The sequence below is a fragment of the Rousettus aegyptiacus genome, unplaced genomic scaffold (assembly GCF_014176215.1).
Source record: "Rousettus aegyptiacus isolate mRouAeg1 unplaced genomic scaffold, mRouAeg1.p scaffold_m13_p_7, whole genome shotgun sequence".
NCBI lineage: Eukaryota > Metazoa > Chordata > Mammalia > Chiroptera > Pteropodidae > Rousettus > Rousettus aegyptiacus.
The window spans coordinates 47,441,237-47,458,218 of NW_023416310.1; the positions used below are offsets into that span (position 1 = coordinate 47,441,237).

General features: G+C 45.0%; 1 protein-coding gene across 6 annotated transcripts in view; it reads right to left on the reverse strand.

Moving 5' to 3' along the window:
* Nucleotides 1-16,982, reverse strand: part of SFXN5 (sideroflexin 5) — a 106,233-nt gene that overhangs the window by 70,381 nt on the left and 18,870 nt on the right. For all 6 annotated transcript variants that reach the window (XM_016130599.2, XM_036225206.1, XM_036225202.1 and 3 more), the window contains exons 3-5: nt 16,172-16,249; nt 1,637-1,663; nt 1,017-1,071 (exon numbers count right to left, since the gene is read on the reverse strand). In XM_016130599.2, coding sequence (XP_015986085.2) covers nt 1,017-1,071; nt 1,637-1,663; nt 16,172-16,249 — 160 coding nt within the window. The remainder of the gene's footprint in view (nt 1-1,016; nt 1,072-1,636; nt 1,664-16,171; nt 16,250-16,982) is intronic.

Below are 16,982 nucleotides of genomic sequence, written 5' to 3' on the forward strand. Positions count from 1 at the left end.
AAAGCAAGGGGTTGCTGGGCATTAATTTCCCAGTTTCCACAAAGATGTCATGTGGTTATTTATTCTCTTACCTCTTTGAGATCAGTTTCTCTTAGGGTGGGGACCTTGGCTCACCTACCCAACTGAGAACACTCACTGGTAAAACCCTTTCTCCAGCTGCCTGAGGACTTCTCAAGGTAGCAGCCAGGAGTCCTCTTATCCACCTTGTAACTTGGGGGCAGTCCACCCCATTGCACTGAGAAATGGCATGGAGGAGGCATCAGCACAGGTCTGCTTCTGACCTCTGCTATATGACTCTAGGCAAGGCCTGTGGTCCCTCAGGATAACCACGCCAGCCCGGCCAGTGTGTGTACAAGTGCTTTCTAGGCCATTAAGCTCATATGTACAGAACTGTCCTGCTAGTGATCACAGTGTGGGGTTTTTCTTGGGGCAGGGATCTTACACCCACTCTCTCACTCTCCCCTCTGCCCAATGGTCTCCACAGAATGGGGCTTTGCCATCCCCATGTGCCCGGTAGGGCAAATCCAAGGCAGACAATCTGAAGAGCAGGTTATAGCAGGATCTGAGACAAGGGAGTTACTCTGGGGATTAACTGCCTGAAAGGGCTGAGCAGGGAGCAGGGCCTGGAAAGAAAGCACAAAGTGCACAGGTGGGGGAGGAGTGACTCCCAGAAGGCAGGGCTTGCCCATAGCAACTGTAACCCCTGAGGCAGCTACTAAGTGCATGGTGTGTAACCTGGGGGTGGGAGCACAGGCAGTGACCTGCGGAGGCCTCCACTCCACCCTAGTGGCTCAGGCAGAAAAGGCAGACGCGCATCATTGTCTAAAAGCTCCACAGGTGATTCTGAGGCCTGGCCAGACTGCCCAGTTGAGCCAAGATGAACATGCAGATGTAAGTGTGGCCATGTTTGTAACAGGCTCCATCCCCTCCTCGGACAGCACATCTGGACGTTCCAGGAGCTGTGAGCATAGTAATTGGCTCAAGATGGGCAGAAGCAGAAGGTCCCAGGGGCTTACCTGACATTCTAAATGGCATGAAGATCTTCTCATTGGTGTCCGGATGTAGAATAGCCTGGCAAGAGCCGGGAACAGAGCACAGGGTGACAGTAGGAGAGGGAGGGGGGACATAGGGAGGGGAGAGAGAGAGAAGCAGAAAAGAGAGCTCCCCCAGGATGACTCAGATGACCAGTGGCTGTATCTGGCCTCTGGCTAGTCAGTCCTTTCCTACCATTCAAGGCAAAAGACAACCAAAACATGGTCCCCAAACAGCACTTATCCTCTGAGTAATGCTCAAACTGAAAGCAGGGGAGAGAGGGGCTATGTCTACCTTGCAGGCCCTCTGAACCCCCACACCTGGCACACAGTAGGCGTGCTATAAGGATTGCATGGAAGGAGCTGTAGGGAAGGAGCTCAGGGGTCCCGGGGAAAGAGGAGCTGTCCTGAGCTCTAGTATTCAGAAACTCAGGCCCTGGGTGCTGAGGAAGAAGGAAAGGGAGGGGCGGCCAGAGACAAAGGGGAAAGGAGAGGCTGGGCACACAGCGGCCAAGGATCACCGGCCAAGGATCACCGGGGACAGGGCAGGGCAGGGTCCAGGAGAACATGAAGGAGGGAAAGAAAAGAAGACCAGATTGGATTACCTGCTTGATTTTCTGTGCACTCCAGAGCTGGAAGGAAGGGAAAGAGAAAAAAATGAAAAAATAAAATAAAATAAAATAAAAATAAAAATAAAATATAAAGCACACATCAATTTAAGGTCTCAACGTCACATTTTCTAACCTAGAGATCCAGCTCCAAAAGGCATAAGAGGCTCAGGCTGTCCTGGTTACCCCAGGTCTGGCAGCTACTCTGGAGGGCATGTCATCAGGGACAGCCCAGGACAGCAGAGCTGGGAGATCTCATGCAGGTCATTTAAACCAAAGGTTCTCAACTCTGGCTGCTGTGACATTACTCGAAGAATTCTTCGAGCATTTTTCTAAAGCTACCTAGCTGATTCTAAGGTACAGCCGAGTAAGAAGCCCTGATTTAAATGAAGATCCTTCAACTGTCTCCCAGAATCACTAGAATCACTAGAGACAGCATAACATGATTTTTGCAGAGCTGCCTGGATTCCTGGTTTTCTCCCTTCTGCCTCTGAGCCTCAATTTCTTCATTTTTAGGATAGCGATAATAGCTGTGCCTCTAAAGTTGTTGAGGTATATGAAAGGTGCCTGGAGCACTGCTGCGCACATAGTAAGTGCTTTATCACTGGTTGCTGTTGTAGATATTATTATTCCTATAGTTGTTATTATAAGTAGGTTGTAGGGAGGAGAAAGTTGCTTTCAAACGAGTGGCGAAATTGTCTTCTTCCAGCACAGTGTGGGGGACAGGCTGGAGAAACAGAACAGTCTGTCGATTCCTTCAAATGATATATAAGTACTGTATTTCATTGAATCTAAAGCATCATTCATCTCAAGACACACTGTTATGTGCCACTAAGAAAGAAAACGATGACATAATGCCAAGACCAGCATCAATAAAAAGACTCATCCCACTTAAGAAATGTTAAAATATGATAAAATAGGCCTTTTAAAATTTAAAAAAAAAAAAAACATGGTAGATAAAAATTTACATTGTGGGCAAACCAGCAGCCAGTGCATTTTTAATGGCGCAAGAAGGATAGGAGGTGAGAGGGAAGATGTGGCCAGGAGTTGATGTTTAAAGTTTTATAATAGAAAAGTTCAGTTATGCTTCATTTAAGTGGCGATGTATTGTCTGGAATGTAAATTAGGCTACAGAAGGCTACTGGGTAGCAAAAATAGAAGTTATAAAATTGATATATTAAAGTTTATGCATTTTACTCACAGCAGAGTCCCCCAAGCCTTAATTCACAGTCTAATTACTCTTATTTTAGATACATTTCAAACATATTTGATTGTCTGCTATTCCAGGAAGATTGGAAGCCGTAGATTTAAAAATAATAATAATTGGGGAACAGAAGGGACTAAAGAAAGAAAAACCAAATGCAGAATCATTTGGAGATAAGTGAGCATATAGCAAAGACACACACACACAAAATGATAAAAGGCTGACCCTCCTTTGCTCAGAAAGTATCTTCCTGAAGTGCATCCCCCAAATCCAGCACTGTCTTAGGTGTGTGTGACCCCAGGACTGTGCACAGACTTGTGATACTTCACTCTCTTCACCCCAAATCAGAACCTCCTATTTCTGGAGGGTGAATCCCTCACCCTGTGGATTCCCAGTTCAGCTCCTCGGAGGCAGAGGCTAGCCTTTCCACACTGTTCCCTAGCATTTCCCACAGCACTGGGCACACAGCAAATCTAAAGTTATTCTAAAATTAAAATTTTTATTTAAAAAGAACTTAAGATTTCTTCATACAATTCTTTTAAAAAAATTCCCCATGGTTCTGATGAAATGCTTGGGCAGAAAACACGGGTCTAAGACATTGAAGGACAGTGTAAAAAGCAGGTGTTAGAACTAGGCAGGTCTATGTTCAAATCACTTGCTGGTGGTGTGGTCCTGGGCAAATTACAATGCCTCTGTGCCTCAGTTTTTTCATCAGTAAAACTGGCTGTTAAAAGGGTGGGGCAGAGACTACGCTTGGTGCTCCCCAGCAGCTTGTGTTTCCCTGTGGGCGCACAGCTAAGCCTACACTTCCCAGCCTCCCCCACAGTCAGGCTAGCTGCTCACATGACTAGGTGTTGGCTAATGGACTGTGGAAGGAAATAATGGTTGCTACTTCCAGGCCTGGCCCCAAAGCCTTCCACAGAGAATCTAGTGGAGGACAGTGAGGCCCTAGGAGACAGTAAAGCTGTGAACTGGAAGCAGCCTGGTCCCTCAACAATAGCATGTGCCAAGTCCTTGAGCTGCACTGGACTCTGACCTGAGTGAGAAATACACCTGACTGTAGAAGTCCCTGAAATCTGGGGGTTGTAAGCACTTAGCTTACCCTGACTAATAAAGAAGTTTAAATGAGATATGCATATCTAAGATACTTGGCCCATAGAACTTGCTCCATAAATTCCTAAAATAGAGAGACAGTCATTCAAATAAGCAATATTTTAATGCATGTAATTATTATTTTTTCTTTTTTATCTTTTTTTAAAATTTAGTTTCAAATACATAATACATTGGTTAGACATCTACATAGTTCATAAAATGATCCCCCCAATTGCTCCTTCCCTCCCCTGACCCTCCACCTAGCCAGCGTATTAATGCTAATGTGATTATTTTTTAAAGTTACTTCACCACTATTGTCTTATTCCTGCAGCATGCCTGTGAGGTGGGTAGATTATTTTCAGACAAGGTAACTCATCTCAGAGAGACTAAGTGAGTCAGCCAGGGTCCCAGGGGCCTGGTGGTAGGATGGACCTGGGCACCCAGGCTCCCTGCTCTTTGGGGGCCCCCTGGAGGAGACTGAAGTCCGATCTGGCCAGGGTGACTGCCAGGCCTGAGGCACAAGAGGAGGAGGAGGATTGACATCCTTCTGAGGGCCCAGGACCTTCTTGCAGTCTGGTAGCTGATGCTCCTCACCAGTACCTGTTCCTCCCCTCCCGCTGGAGTCCAGCCAAGCAGCATTTGTAATCCAGGACAGCATCTGTGTCCCTTAGGTTCAAAGACTGCCTCCTCTGCCTCCAGCCATGGAGCAGCAATGGAGAGTTAGCACATGCCAGCTCACCAGCAAAGGCAGAAGTGCAGCAGGGGTGTCAGCCAGCAGGGCCAGGAACCCAGAGCTCACAGATATATTCCCCATCCCGCAATGACGCCACCACACATGGGGCCCAGGCAGGCTACTGCCACAGATCAGGGAAAACAGTAAAGCCTCACATGATAGATAACTCCATGCTTTTCTATTTTGTTGAGCGCTTTCCCACAGCAGCACTGGGATTTAAACCCGAGCATTCTGGCTCCAGAATCCCCACTCTTAACCACCACATGTAGCCATCTCTAAATGCTGGCACTCCAATGCACACCATTCTGTCCCTTTAAGCATCTAATATATTTTGGAGATCTTTCCACATCAGCATACAGGCAGCGGCCTTATTATTACTAGAAGAAACCTTGAATGAATGTATTGTAAACTGTACCTTATTAGTGGTCCTTTAGGCTATGTCTTATCTTTTTTTTTAATGTGGTAAATATATATAACATAAAATTTACCATTTTAACCATTTTTAAGTGGCAGTCCGGTGGCATTAAGTACATTCACATTGTTGTAAGCTATCACCACCACCCATCTCCAGAACTTTTTCATCTTTCTCAACTGAAATTCGGTACCCAGTAAGTACTAACTCCCCAATCCTCCTTCCCCTGCTCCTGGCGGCCACCATTCTACTTTCTGTCTGACTGTGACCACTTAAGATATTTCATGTAAATGGAATCATACAATATTTGTCCTTTCGTGACTGTCCCATCTTTTGCTGTTACAACCATGTGCCAGTGAATTCCCTGGAATTATTATTATTAAATTATTAGCATTTAAAGAAAAAGGATAACTGCGCAGATATGTCTGGCAGAATACCGAAGAAACTAACAGTTACTCTAAGGAGAAGCTGTGGGCAATTGGGGCACAGGGAAAGGGAAATTTGTTTTTTATTCTCTACCTTTGTCATATCTTTAGCACTCTATAGATTGTTCATATGTTACCTATTCAAAAATAATTGTTAAAAAATTAAGAGTAACCACAGGAAAAAATAGATATAGGGTGTACAACTTCTAACCTCTTTTTTTGTCTCTATGGCAAAAACTGTTAACTGTTTGACAAAATCTATGTCTCATGTCAAAGGAATAGAACAGTAGTGGCAGGTGGCTGATCTGCTACACTACACTTCCAGCCTCCTTTGCGGGACAGGTGACTGACTTGTCATACTACATTTCCCAGGTTCCTTTGCAGTTAGGCTTCTCCATGTGATTGAGTCCCCTAGTGGCATCTGAGGGGAAATGAGATGTATCTTTCCCTGGCTGGCGCCTCACCCTCCATGCTTTCCGTTCCTTTCCTATGAGCCAGAGCCAGGATATGGCTGCAGCCATACCTAGGTCATGTAGAGGACAACCCAAGGAGATGGTGGAGAAACATGATGGAAGGTCCCTGAATGATCCTATGGAGCAGAGCTACCTGCAGACCTGGAACTTGGGCTGTTACATGGGAGAGAAATAAACATATTTTATGTGAGCTGCAGCATTTTGGGATCTTTTTGTTATAGTAGTAAGAATAACCTTAACTAAGATAAGCCATTTGGGGTTAGAGAAAACGGCCTCCTATGGCATCAGGGAAGCCTTTCCAGAGAAGCGAGGAAGGAATGAGAGCTAAGATAGCATTTGAGGATCTTCTCATAACATCTGGCTGAGGTCTTGAGGTGAGGTGGGAGAGACATCTCCATTTTACATTAAAATCCCTAGTCCTGACCTGATTTTGTCCAGGCTCACTCCATCTCCTGGCTGCAGCAACAATAGTCAGGGTCACCAATTTTGGTGCTGGCTCAGACACAAACTTGCATGGTCCTCCTGTGTAAGTCAATGCACACTTTAGACTTACATCATTTTAAAAATTGATCGGTCAGGAGAAGGGGCAGAAGGTGGAAACAAGTCTCTTCAGGGCCCATTCCTGTCTGATAATGCCAGGCCCAGGTTTGAAGATAGCAGGACAAGGACTTGGGTCTGACTCTCAGGTCTAGGCTTTTCCGTGGGACCTGCTAGACCCAGGAGTCAGATGCTGGATGACCCAGGAGTCAGATGCAGAGATGGCAGCAGGTACTGCCCACAAGCCAAGAGCCGGTTGCTAAGTTTCACAAGCCATTCCTGCAAACTGGTTACAGGTAAGGATCATGCTGAGATGTAAAGCGTTCGATGGGAGGCCAAAAGCGAAGAGGCAAATGGTCTATACACACTGAGAATGTAGTACAGGGAGCCCCTGGTATCTTCTTGTCAGCCCACTGAAGCAGCTATACTTAAATCTAAAGTTCCTCTCCCATGCAAGAAAAGGCTAAAGGAGTTCATCACCACCAAACCAGTTTTATAAATAATGTTTAAGGGACTTTTTCAAGAAGAAAAAAATGATCAAAAATATAAATAATGGTAATAACTACATATCTATCAACAGTTACTTTAAATGTAAATAGATTAAATGCTCTAATCAAAAGACATAGGGTGGCCCAATGGATAAGAAAACAAGACCCTTACATATGCTGCCTACAAGAGACTTACTTCAGAGTAAAGACACACACAAACTGAAAATAAAGGGATGGAAAAAGATATTTCATGAAAATGGAAATGGAAAGAAAAGCTGGGGTAGTAATACTTATAACAGACAAAATAGACTTTAAAACAAAGGCTATAACCAGAGACAAAGACGGACCCAGTAATTCCAATTCTGGGTATTTGTCTGAAGAAATCCAAAATGCTAATTCAAAAAGAAATATGTTCAACACAGCATTATTTACAACAGCCAAGATATGGAAACAATCTAAGTGTCCATCAATAGATGAATGGATAAAGAAGTGGTACATATCTACAATGGAATATTACTCAGTTATAGAAAAAGAATGAAATTTTGCCATCTGCAACACCATAGATGGACCCAGAGGATATTATGCTAAATGAAATAAGTCAAACAGAGGAAGACAAATACCATATGATTTCACTTACGTGTGGAATTTAAAAAACAAATAAGTGAACAAACAAAACAGAAACAAGCTCACGATACAGAGAATATTTTGATGGTTGCAAGATGGGAGAAGGGTTGGGGGGATGGTTAAAAGGGAGAAGGGACTAAGAACTACAAATTGGTAGTCAAAAAATAGTTATGGAGATATAAAGTATGGCACAGAGAATATAGTCAATAATATTGTAATAACAATGTATGGTGACAGATGAGTCATAGATTTATTGGGGGTGATTACTTTTTACGTTATATAAATGCCTAATCTAATATACTATTGTATGTCAACTGCGATTGAAAAATTAAAAAAAAATTATTTAAAAAATAAACAAACTACAATTCCTTGGCATGACCTGATCTCCTTTGGGCTCAGCCCATTTCCCTCTGTGTCTCTAACTGAACATAAAAATGTAGAGCCCTGATCCCTTGGACTGATGGCTGCAGCAACAAACCAGTGTGGATCTGAGACTTTGGACCTTGCTTGATTTTTCAACTTGGAGGATGAGGACAGAGAGTGTGTGTGTGCATGAAGCAATCTGGGTGAGAGGTTGCTGGACAAAGCAGAAGTTTGCTGATTTCGGAAATGTTGAGTCTCAGTTGATCTGCCATCTGAACCTATTAGGACCCCAGCATAGAGGCCAAAGAAAGGGCAAAGGGTGAGCCCCAAACAAGCTTCAGAAGGAGAAGTACTGCCTTCTAGGGGTGAGCAGGGATACCTCCAGTGCCCAGACCCCAGATGGAAGAGTAACTGCCCAGGCACCTCCCCCCGTCTGGCTCATTCCCCTTCCCCTCTGCCTTCTTCCAAGCTGCTTCTCCAAACCTCTGAAGGCAGCAAAGACAGAGCCTATTTAAAACAGCCTCCAGAAGGTAATTAAACAGAGCCTGAAGGGGATCCTTCTGTAAGGCAAAGGATGCTTCCATAAAACAAACAAAAAAAATCTTCCTAATTTATCATTTGGGCCAATCCCATTATTCCTCACCATTAATTTTGTTGCCATGGTTACTCCCAGGTAATATGTACATGTGCAAGTCCATGCGGGGTGAAGGTACCCCACCAATTCTAAAAATACATGAAAAGAGAAGGAACTTCCCCCAGTTCTGCAGCAAAGCACACAGCAGCAGTCACAGGTTGCTTACACAGGCAGCTTTTCTCTATTAAGAGAACAGACCCTAGAGTTGAACTCTGGGGCCTCCCACTTGCTGGCCATGAGATTTGGGGCAATTAATCTTTTTGAGGCTCCGCTTCCTCATTTGTAATATGAGAATATGAATACTTACTTCCAAGGTGATTGCGAAGATTAAAGAATATTTGTTCAACAAATACTATTGCTTGCTGGGCACTGATCTAGACACTAAGAATATATCAGTGAATCTCTGCTTTCCTAGAGCTTACAATGCTAGTGGGTATAGACAATAAGCAATAAAAATAACAAGTGAATTCTCTGACAGGTTAGAAGGATGGGTGCCAGGACACATGGGGAAATAGAACAGGGTGTGTGCTAGCAGTGGGGATGGATTTTTTTTTTTTTTTAATTTATTGTAATGGGGTCCACGCAAAAGGAGAAGGTGAGGGATGGGGAATGTGTAGCGGACAGGAACATGATGACATGGCCAGGGCCACAGCTTCTCTCATGGAAGAAAGGGATGATCAGAAAGGCCGAACTGGAGCTGAGTGGAAGAGGGAAGAGGGAGACTCTTGTGGCATTTGCTTACCGCCATGAAGCGTCTGCAGTCCCTGGAGCCCCACATTCACTCTGGCCCCCTAAGATTCCTTCTCTCATCCTGCTTCTGGCCCTAGTGGCTACTTCTTTTGTTCCCCTTGGCTTTTTTATTTTTCTCTCTGATAGATTCTCAAGTAGGATGACACTTAGGGCCTGACAGCAGTAAGTAAGGTGGTTCGGGCAGTTTTCATTGAGGTGACATTGGAGGAAATATTTCAAGGAGGGAATGAGCCATGTAGATATTTGGTAGGAGATAGTTCAAAGGCCCTGAGGCAGAAGTGGGTCTGCCCAGCACATCTGAGGTACAGAAGGAGTCCAGTGTGAATGAGTGAACTCAATAAGGGGAATGGTCAGAGAGGAAGGGGGGCTTTGCAAGTTGTGCTAAGGACTGTGGCTTTTACTCTTAGTGGAAAGGGGGGACACTACAGAGTTTCTACTAGAGCAGTGGTTCTTAACAGGGGTGTGATTTTACATCCAGGTGACATTTGGCAATGTCTGGTTGTCATGAATTGGGAGGGGATGCTACTGGCATCTAGTGGGTAGATACCAGAGGTGCTGCTAAGCATTCTACAGTGTACAGGACAGACCAGCCCTAAATGCTAGTCGTGCCAAGGCTGAGAAACCCTGGAGGAGAGGAACAAATGATGTATGTTTTCACAAATCACTCTGACTGTTGTACTGGGGATGAACAGAGAGGCCCAGGTAGAATGGAGAGGTCCCCCAAAAGGCTACTGCAGTGACTCAGCCCAGAGATGTGTCTACAGCACCCAGTACAACACCTTATACAAATACTCCAACTGGTACTGATCGCTTACCTATTCTGTGCTAACAATAAGGGCCAACCTGGGCTGGCCCAGGGAGGCAGCATGCTAATCATGATTCCAGAAGTCTGAGGCTAGGAGTCAGGGTAAGGGGGTGGGGGTCGGCCAGACCTTCCCTTCAGCCAGCTTCTAACAAATCTGCTGACACCCAGAGAAGATCTGGGGTGGAAGTATTTTTAATTCAGTATTTTCTCTGCTATTTTCAGCAAAGCCCAAACACGGCTGACCCCATTTCCTCTCTGTCAGAGGAGCAGGTTTGCAGTATCTCTTACATCCCAGTTATCCTCTTCCTTGGCAGTTTGTAGACAGATAGAAGTCTATCCTGCATGGGGCCTCTGAACAGTTGATATGTCTTGCTGGGTGCACAGTTAAGCATTTAATAAAGGTGGGCTGGTTCCTAGCCTCTGGGAAATGCGGGATGATGGATAAGAACCACCACTCAAAAGCCTGCAGTGGCTCCCAGAGACCTGCTCACCTCACTCCTGACCAATCCAGTAGCTTCCAAGCTGGTTTCCTTAACAGCACTTACCCTCTTGAACCCACCTGGCACCCCACCAGAATGATTCTACCACAACACACTTTCACACTACTCTCTTGCTCAAGAACTTCCAGCAACTTCCTCTTGCCCCACACAACACAGCCAGTATTTCTCTACCTGAATTTTGAAGACTTTCATAGTCTAGCCTGTAACTTCCTGACTTCCTCTCCAACTTTTTCTCTTTAATCTCATCCTCTTTCCTTACTTCTCCCTCTCCCCGCCCTCCCCACTACTTCCGGGCTTTTGTCTGTGACTTACTGGGAACACCTTCCCACGGCCTGGGGTCTCCCTCTCCATCCTCCATGCAATTTACCCTTCCATCCTCCATGCAATTTACCCTTCCATTCTCCATGCAATTTACCCTTCAGGGGTCCCTCACGCTCCCCCTCCAGGAAGCCTTTCCTCACTACCTGGCTCTCAGGATTCTCTCACTGATGAACTCCTAACTACCTTAGCACTAGCTCCCCACAGCTCAGCCATTAGCCTGTCCTCCAGCTACCCACTTATGTGCGGTGGCCTTACCTGTGCCGGGAGCTGGCAGCGTGAGGGCAGGAAGTGTGGCATGTGCTCACTTCCCCCTCGGTGCCCACCTACCTCAGCACCTTTTACACAGTGGGCGCTCAGAAGGTGCCCATGGCCTGGGTTGACAGCATTAACCACACAGGTGTAATTGGGGCTGTAAAACCTTCACGGAGGCCAAGGTCCTCTGAGCACGCCCCACGACCTGCCCCCTCACTCTGCTGCCCCGTGTTTGTGAGTATCACCTTCTCCTCCAAAGCCATCTTCGGATAGTGGGAGAAAGACAGATGTTGGATCTAACAGGCCCAGAATTAGATCCCTGTTCCGCCACATACTGGCTATGTGACCTTAGGTAAGTGATGTAACCTCTCTGAGCCTCAGTTTTCTTGCCTGTGAAATGGGGTTAATATAGGTACCTACCAAATAGGGTTTCTTTGAAGATTAACTGAGGTAATAATACATGTAAAGTGCTAGTACTTAGCATGGCGCCTGGTACTGGGTAAGCACACGGTGAGTGGCGCTCATTAATGAGGGGGGGGGGAAGGTCTTCCATGTTTAACCTCGCCCATCGCCATCCATGCCAAGCTCTTCTGGCACAAGAAGTACACACGGCAGAGTCGACACCCAGAAACTTTGCTGCCTATGCTTTCATTTTTGCTCTCATCTATGGCTTTGTTGTTTATCTGATAGTCCTTATCAGGATTCCGAGCATATCAAATTTCTACCTATTAAGCTCAAAGAGTAAATTACACTTATTTTTATTTTATCATTGGTGTAGCAACCTTTTAACATGTTGACAGTCTCTGGAGGAGATCCCAGTCAGCCACTAACAAAAGACCAAACCAAGGCCATGAGGTATGAACAAACTGTTAATCCACTTGTGTATACCCACTGGTGAGCTACTGTAACTGGAGAGCAGGTTACATAACAAATCTGCACGCAGGTTACCCAGGGCTGTCCATGACATCAGGACAGGCCTGCAGGCATCAGGACACAGGCACAGGTTTCTGACTCACATGCCTGAAAAAGGACATCAGAGCAGGCACAGAGCCTGGGAGTAGAAGAGGCTGCTGTCCACACTGAGACCAAGAAGCACCCTGGGTTTCTTCAGATGGCACAGGCATGACCCTTGAGCAGGGCCAGCCTGGAACGGGTCAAGGACCGTCCTTAATTTTAGAGTGCTGAGGCTTCCCCAAACCCTCAGCTGAAATGTCGCCACCTATCCCCTCCGCTCCAGTGTCTGTGGAGGCCAGAGGTGGGCGTGGCTTTGCGGACTGAGGCCAGGTAAGGGAAGCAGTGTAAGAGCTGCCGCTGAGCCCAATCCCCAATGTTCCAGGGATCCAGGAGGACTGAGAAGTAACTGCTTATTAGGGAGCAGGCTCACCCTAGCGTTCTGTGCTACCCAGCTACCAGATGGACACTGCAGGCCTCACCAACATTAGCTAGAAAGGAAAGCACAGCTAGTGATGGCCACCCCCCACCTCCCCTCCTTCCAACTCCCTGAGGACACATGGAGGCTTTCATGACAGAAAACAAAGGAGGCCCAGGAAACAGGATGAGTAATTTTAAGCAAATGAAGGGAGCAAAGAGGGGAATGTGGCCTCATTCCCCAAACTCTGGAAGCTGGAAAGAGTCCCAGAGGTCAACCTCAGCAAGTATGGGCCAGAGGGGAGCTTGGCTGGGAGCAGACATGGGGTCAGGAAGAGCTTAGAGGCTCATCCAGCTCTGATGTGTCTGAGAGGAACTGTGAGAGCTTAGGCCTAGAGAGGGGCTGTCAGGTCATGCCGCCGGGCTCCTCATGGCCAGAGAGAAACACCATGTTAGGAACAAGGAGATCACAGCCTGCCCTTCCTGCTGACAGCTGCCCAGACCAGCAGGCAGCGCAGATGCCTGAAGATGCACTAGGCCTAGCCAGGTGCTGCACCATCTCACATTACTCTCCAGGGCCCGGTACAAGGACATCCGGCCAAGGTGCTGCATCCTCTTGCACACTTGCCCTCCCTTCTTGTAGCCAGGCTGCAGTAGAGCACATTCCCCCATCACCTCCTCTGGGAGGGCTTGCTCTCTCTGGGTTCACAATGTGCTTTCTCATCTGGACTGCTCCTACCCAGCGCCACCAGCCCCTTCTCATCTCTCAAACTTCCGGAGAGAAATCTCTTCCAGACAACCCTCATCCAGGCAGGTTCCTCCTTCCTACGTTATCCCCTGGCTTCATGTGTTTTCAGTGTCATTGCCTAGATTATGACTAGTCCATGAGGCAAGACCTTCCTCCAGCCTCTTCTCTGCTCTCTCCCCCAGGCCCTAGCACTAAGCCTGGCCTGTAGGTGCTCCATAAATACATACAGAAATGAAGTGGACTGGGAGGGTTGACGGCTAAACTTGCCTGCTCTAGAAACACCCAGTGTGTAGGGTTGGCAGCACAGAGCCTCAGCATGGGCTCTGCATCCAAAGGTGTTAGAAGGCAGGGACAGTGCTGCACAGAAGACAAATAGCAACATGTTTCTGGATGAAAAATCAGAATTTTAGTAACTGATCCAGCTGAGAGGAAGAAGCCATCCCCTAAATGCCTGAAGAGGGCATGCTTAAGCAGCCGGCCCATCAGCACCAGGATACCAGCAAAGCTCAGGACTTGGAGGGACCAGGTACCACATGAAAAAAGGGCTAATCATAGGGCTAGGCACGGGTTGATTGAGTCTGTCCTCAAAGCTGTAAGACCTCCTAGGTCTTCCCCCTCACAACAAGGTGACTCTTACTGCCCTCACCTGTGTCCTCACCAGATGCTAGAGGTTTATTAATCTTCTGGAGAAACTGAATCCAAGTGACTCCAGACTTAGGAACACTAGCATAGTGGAGGGGTTAGGAGATGAGGCTAAAAGCAGGGGAATTACTGAAAGTCTACAACGTGAATTTTGGGATCCCAGCCTCCTTCCCTTTCACAGCTTCCAGAATGTGAAGAGATGAGATGATACTGTATTCACAAAACAAGAAGAGGATTCTATCAAAAAGGATCAAGGAAAGAATCAAAGAGCCCTCAGAAATTAAAATTATACTCGCTGACATTAAATTTCAATAGACGTGTTGAAAATAAACTCAAGAATATCTGACATATTAAAAATAAACTCAAGGAAATTTCCTGCAAAGCCAAACAGGACAAAGTGATGGAATGGAAGAGAAAAAAAATAAAGATAGGAAAATCTGAGTGTTAATCTAAGATGTTGAAAATTTGACTAATAGAAGTTCATAATGAGAACAAATAAACAGTATAAGAAAATGTCAGAACTGAGACAAGTATTCAGATTGAAAGGAGTTACCAGGAACCAAAAATAATAAGTTTTAAAAGAGATGGCACTGTGGACTTTCAGAAATAAATTTTATAGATAAAGAGAAGATGCTAAACATTCCCCCAAAAAGAAATAGGTTACTTGCAAAGACTCAAGAATAAAATAGCATTGGATTTTTCAACAGCTACACTGGAAGCCAGAAGACAACAGAGCAATGTCTTCAAAATTCTGAAAAAAAAAATGATTGTCATACTAGAATTTTCTCCTCAGCCAAACTGTCAATTAAGACTGAGTGCAGAATTACAATTTTTCAGGCACAAAAGTACTCAAAAATTTCTTTCCATTTACTCTTTTTTCAGGAAGCTACTGGAACAAGTGTTCCCCCAAAATAAAAGTGTACACCAAGAGGAAGCCCTGGAGCTGGAGAGAGGTGCGCCCCAGAAAGAAAATTTTTAGGAAAAAAGAAATGGAACTGAGGAACAGGAGTCTTCAGACTAAAAGGTGGCACTAAAAATATCACTAGAGGGTATAGCAAGAATTAGAGATGGTACAAAGAAAACTGTGCCGATGAGAAAAAAAAAGGCAATTATTAATTGCTGCTAAAACATAAAGTTAAAACAGAAATCATAATCATGACACAACCAATTTGATTCTATGGTAACTGTTATTTATATAATTATAATGTGACTCCTGAATACCCATACACCCCAAAACCATATCTTGGTTGGGTAATGAGGAATGTGTTTATGGGGGTGGATAAGAAGAGAGCTGAATCCTCGACTACTATAATAGAGAATACAAAAGAACTAGTTGAGAAACAGCAGTATACATGAGCACAGTCATTTGAAATAGAGATTTCTAACTGAATAACCAGCTGAAAGTCTTTGCTTCGGGGGAAGAGGAATAGGAATTGAGGAGAGATGATGGGGCAGCATACTATTCGCCTGACAAGTGTTTTAGTACTATTTGTCTTTTGGAACTATTCACACTTATTCCTTTGAAAAAAATGCGGTTAACTTTTTATAAGTTTTTAAAGTATATTTTATGAACAAAAAGGAAGATTTTTGGTGCATTAACCATTGGTCTCTATAATCATTAAAATCGCCCTACACTACATCCCTCTACTTTCTTCCCAAACTAAACACAACCGTCAATATTTCAATTAGCTCTAGTTCAAGTTCTTAGATAATATAAGAACAGAAATTAAGGGTCCTAGCCTCACCATCCTCCCCTGCCTTTCCCACCCTCCACCTGAACTTTTGGGTAGTGGTATCTGGTAAATGTTTAATAATCAATTCTTCGTGGGAGGAGTCCTAATTTGTAGTATTTGTCAGTTTCCATTGTGTAAATACTCTCATTGTAGAAGATTTCAGGCTATCACTGTGATGTCACCAAATATGGAATTGGGAAGATGCACACATCAGCTCCAGCAAACTACTGCCTTTGGGCCTCTCTAGCCTCACCAGCCTTCATGCTTCCCATCAGACCCAGCGTATGGGTATCCCCACCAAAAGGCAGAAGTCCACAGGGTCTGTAGCCGCAGTAGAAGTGGATACTGAAGGGGAAAAAAGGCCTGGCTACATGAAAGGGGTTATGAATTTGCCATCTTCCTTCTTCCCCCACTTGCAGCAGAGTTACCTGTTCATTGGTGACCCCCGGGCATAGGGTTCCATGCTTGTAGTCCTCCAGCAGCTGCACAGCTTCTCTGAGACGTCTCTGCAGGCGAAAGAAAAGGGACATTGAAAGGCACAGACCCAGGCTCCAGCAACTCCTTCTTGTGAGAGTGCATTATTATCAATTAAGTATCGACAATATTACAGTATGAAGGCCTGCCCTCCAGTTACCCACAAAACTGTAAAAAAGAATGCAACCTAAATGTCCTTCCAAAGAGAAATGGCTAAAGGACAGCGATATGATAATACTGTGAAACATTATCTAGATGTTTAAAAAGTGAAATAGATCTATGGGCAATTCTATGGTCATATCTCCAAGATATTTTTTTGAGTGAAAAAGCAAACTGCAGAGTTATATGCCGCCATTTGTTGTACCAAACAAATAAAACCAACACACATAGAAAACATTTTCTATGAGAATATGTATGTGTGTAAATGTATCAAAAAAGCTTTACAACAAATAAACAGGACAAACAAACAGAGACTCATGGACATGGACAATAGACTAGTGGTTACCAGAGGGTAGGGGAGAGGGGAGAGGAGGGGGTAGATAGGGTAAAGGGGTCAAATGGTGACAGAAAGAAATCTAACTATGGGAGGTGAACACACAATGCAATATATATATGCCTTACTGTTAAATTGTACACCTGAAACTTACTAGATTTCATTAACCAATGTCGCCATAATAAATAAATCAATAAACAAACAAACAAACAAATAAATATTTTTTAAAGAGCTTTAGAAGGAGACCCACCAAACTGGTGACAGGCATTACC